The following is a 4,521-nucleotide window of genomic DNA, read 5'->3' on the forward strand; positions in this document are numbered from 1 at the left end:
CCCCCCCCCACTTGTTGGTGCGCGCGCTCTCTCTCTCTCTCAAACAATAATAAAGTCTCATTTAAAAGAGAAGAATACAAATTAGTAGTTTTGTGGTGATTTTATAAGTACCAACGGCTTGAAATGTCGACATTTACTGCCACCTGCAGGCTATATTTCATAATGTACATAATTCCAATAAAATGCCGTATGTAAAATACTATTCTTCCCCCTGCTCTTTCTCACTTGCTGGCAGTGTATCCTGTTTATAAGAAACTGGGTGATTGCCCATTGTTCTCTAAAGCTTGTGGTACTCAATAATATTTAGGAGTTCCCAAAATGAAACCTCTCGTGTAGCCTTTTTCTCCCTTTGAATAGGAATTTAGTTAATAAAAATGAAATATAGTGACTTTTATGAATAGGGCCTATGTAAATAAGGAAAGTAATATGAAATAAAAGGTTCTGGAGCCAAATCTATACTTGAGAATATGTGTTTCCTTGAGAACCAAATGTGACCTTGGGGAGCAGATGGCCTTATTGTGGACCCCTCGGACCCCATAACTGAGCTGTGATGTGTCAACAGAGTAGACGTGGTGAATTTGAGCAAGTTTCATGTTTTTTTACTGCCTGGTCAGGGACTACTTTTAGGAATTTGATTCTACATGATTTGAGAGATTATTTTTCCACACTTAGCTTTCGATTTTTCTCTCATTTTAATGAGAAATTCAGTAATCGAAGCAAGCTTTCCTAAACCTCCAGACCAGTATTAGGTCAGAAACTTCCATGAATTTGAGGTTTTGGCGCCTGTCACGGAAACCCAGCTGTTTCCGAAGTCACCTGGGCTGTTTAGCGGTAGATTGCACACATGCAGGTACGTGCTCCTTCACCTCATTGCGTGCAAAATAAAGCTCATCTGTAGATTGACATTGCTGTTAAGAGTCCTTCGGGATTTTAAGGATGAGCTTGTATTAATAGTAAGTAGCTTGAGGGAATATAATTGAATTTAAAATTACGGAGTGCTCTATTGATTGATTCTGTGGCCTTACTTTCTTTCCTCTCTGCACATGTTGGGTTGTTAAACTCTGTCTCCCATCCTTATCCCGTTGAGGTGTGAAATTCACCATCCCCCTTTTGATTCTTCTTTGAGTGTCGAACAAAGCTCCTGAAGAATAGTTGCCTAGAGGCGTAGTTTTCTGCAGAATGAATGAATATATATGTACGCGTTTATTGAGGGCTCTTGATGGCAGAGAACATAAGACCCCTGCTTGCATGGAGGAATATGTGACCTGCTGGGTGGTGAGAAGCATTTTGAAGAAAGGGTCTGGAAGGCCTTCTCCGAGGAGAGGCGTTTGAGCAGACACCCGGACGGAGTAAGGACGTGAGCCATGAGGCTACCGCAGGGAAGACCAGCCCAGGCAGAGGAAACGACAAGCCAAATAGGAGAACTCGAAAGAGGAGGGTGTCTGCACATACGGTGGGATAAAACAGAAACAGAAACAAAAAAGAACTGTGTAGGCTAAAGCTACATGCAGCTGAAACAATCGATGTACACGTCGAGAACACTGCAAGGAAACTGAAATTGTAAGGTACTGGTACCCTTAATTAACCAGCCCCTTCCCTCTCCCCTGTCTCTCCCCTGTCTCTCCCTCTCTCCCCTCTTCTCATTTCAGTGAAATTGGAGCGCTTTGAAATTCCAATCAAGGTTCGCCTAAGTCCAGAGCCATGGACGCCTGAAACCGGTTTGGTCACTGATGCTTTCAAACTAAAGAGGAAGGAGCTGAAGAACCATTACCTCAAAGACATTGAGCGAATGTACGGGGGCAAATAGGATGCAGGAGGCGGCCTGGGGGGTTTTCAGTTCTAGAGTTTTAAGCCTTGTTGAGCTGTTAGAATGTAAGAGGCATATCATGCTAAAGACACGGTAATTAAAAAAACAAAAAACAAAAAACCAAAAGTGATTAAAATCGTCGTGGAGTCTACTTTAACTTAGTTTTGCCTAGTTCTCTGTGCCGCTGAAATTGAAAAGTTGTTTCCCTTTAGCTGTGTTATTCATTTTAGAGCAAAAATTCCATTTTTAAAAAGTAGCCTAGGATACACTTGTTTTCCTAAAGGAGAATATTTAATGTGGAAGAAAATAAATTGGAGTTGGAGTAGAATGTAGTTTGCGACAGTTTGCATCTTCCAATGTCTATTGTCTTCCTAGTTCAGAAGAAGCTTAAAATATTAAGCATGACAAAAAAGATATGTATTAACACTACTCAAAGCAGAAGTTCTGCAGGGCTTTAAAATTCTCTTCCAACCATTTATCTGGAAGGCAAAATTCAATCATAATATAATAGAATCAAATAGTAGTACCTTGGAAACCATTTTAGGATTCATAATTGTCGGCGTAGCTTAGACATACAATCATTGTAATATTGTGAATAATTACAGTGCCCGAAGTCTGAATAACAACAACGTTAAACACACCAAAAATATTTAGTAATATATTTTTAAAGGGAAATTGAACTGCAAGCACCAAAACTTGGAGGTCTTAAAATCAGTAACTAATTATTTGAATGATTAAGGGTAAAGTACATTTTAAAGACTGCCAAAAATTGTCTGTTCAAAAGAAAAGGCTGAGACCAAGAGTAAGACGATAGAAAGTGAATCCAGTTTTAACAGGAAGCATTTTCTTTGTTCAGAAAGGTGACGGCATCCTAAGTGTTTAGAATTCTGACCCTTGCGTAGCACTGAACCTGGGAAAGGATTTCGATTCCGAATTTACCTTTGATAACAGGGATTGATTTTAAAATGTCCTCGTATTAAATTACACTTGGAACTGAAGGTCTGTTTGCTGTTGCTGATTTGATTCTTGATCTGTAGTTTATTTCAGAAAGCCTTTCATTTAGCTTTAATTTGAGCAAAGCGGGTTATGATGACTGACTTCCCCAATATCTTGTTTGAGTCTCTGAGTGATGACCTAACTTGGATGAGTTTGGGGAATTGAAAGGGAAAGAACACACTGTTAACACTATTTTCCTAATTGTGGGAAGAGTTTAGAAACTGGAAATGCTCGATTTGGGCAAAGGGAAGACAGTAAGGGACTGACATACTTGTGCAGTAATTTGGCATGTGGGCTTCTTTTTGAATATTTCATTAAAATCTGGGATTCTATATCTGACAGGTTTTCACACTTGAACCATAGTTACTGTAAAAAGCAAAAATTCTTAATACTGTTATTCTTTGCACTTTTTTCTTAATCATTTTATATATATATATATATATACATATATATATGTTGCTTACATTGCTTTGTACAGATGTGGGCCACCACTGCAACAAAATACATTCTTTTTGCTCTAAGATATTTATAATGAAAATATTTAAATGTTATGTATATGGTGGTGAAAAGGAAAAAATAATCCGGTGTTGTTATAAGCAAGAATGAAGGTTTCTGTAAAGATTTCTGTTCAGTGTTCTGCAATGTCAAATTCGAGGCAAGTTCTCTCTGAAGTTATGTGTATTCTTCCCAACTTGCCTTTGAAGAGTGAAAAACCACTGTCATCAAGTAGACTACTATTCAGCTTCTACTGTTCTGGCCCACTGTTGATCCTTCAAGGATGATTTCCTTAGATTTTTTTCAATATGTGAATTGTTTTCCCATTTGGAATGGTGATTTTAAATATGTGAATGCATGCATACTCCAATGTTTGCACGCCCGCCCATTCCCATCTCCTGAAAGCTAGAACACTGCCAACTAATCTGTTGTATAGGTCCTTTAGAAACATGGAATTAACAAAGTTGGGTGCTGCTAATTCTTTGCGAAAATCCAAATATTGTTAAGGGACCAGGGAGATGCCACTACCCCCTGATTTTTCATCAGAAAAAAAAAAAAGTACATGGTTATATAAACCGATCTTTCCATATTCATAGTGACTTTTTAAGTATTTGAGCCTAAAGATTTTAATCCTACATTTTTATACCTGTTTAAATTGTTCACTGTTGTTATGACATGTCAGCCATCAAATGAAGTTGTACTTTAAAAATTTACTACAATTCTATACATTTCTAAGTCAAACACTTGTGACTTTTGCTTTACTGACATGAAAGTATCTTGCCTCCTTGATACTCGTATTGCTTTCTTTTTTTTTTTTTTCCTAGAGCAGAGGTATCATTGTATAGCTTTTCAGAACTGAGATACAGGTGAATGATTCAAAGAGTCAGAAGTTAAGGAGAGTAATGTTTCTTTCGGGCATAAAGACTGATTAATAATAATCCTTGCCTATGTTTTCCTGATAGCACATGACAAATGTCTCTGAGGTGACAGGATGAGAACAGGTTAATGATTGTGTGGTATTTGGAACTCCAGAGGAATATTTTAATTTTCAAATGTAGTTACAAATTAGAATGTATTCATATTTTGTACTTTCTGTTAAAATGCATGATCATGGGATTGTTACTTCGATTTTTGTGTTTATTCCTAATGAAAAGCTTGATTTGTTCTTGTTTTTAAGTTTGCACTCGAATCTTAAATAAATCCACCCATGTTATCAAGCTGAA

At 37.5% G+C, this 4,521-nt stretch overlaps 1 protein-coding gene across 3 annotated transcripts in view; it reads left to right on the plus strand.

Annotated features, from left to right (window-relative positions):
* Positions 1–4,521, plus strand: part of ACSL4 (acyl-CoA synthetase long chain family member 4) — an 81,513-nt gene extending 76,992 nt beyond the window's left edge. For all 3 annotated transcript variants that reach the window (XM_025853734.2, XM_025853736.2, XM_025853737.2), the window contains exon 16: positions 1,650–4,521. In XM_025853734.2, the coding sequence (XP_025709519.1) occupies positions 1,650–1,807 (158 nt within the window). In that variant the 3' untranslated portion in view covers positions 1,808–4,521. The remainder of the gene's footprint in view (positions 1–1,649) is intronic.

The sequence above is a fragment of the Callorhinus ursinus genome, unplaced genomic scaffold (assembly GCF_003265705.2).
Source record: "Callorhinus ursinus isolate GAN/ISIS: 27379988/994484 unplaced genomic scaffold, GSC_fseal_2.0 scaffold65, whole genome shotgun sequence".
NCBI lineage: Eukaryota > Metazoa > Chordata > Mammalia > Carnivora > Otariidae > Callorhinus > Callorhinus ursinus.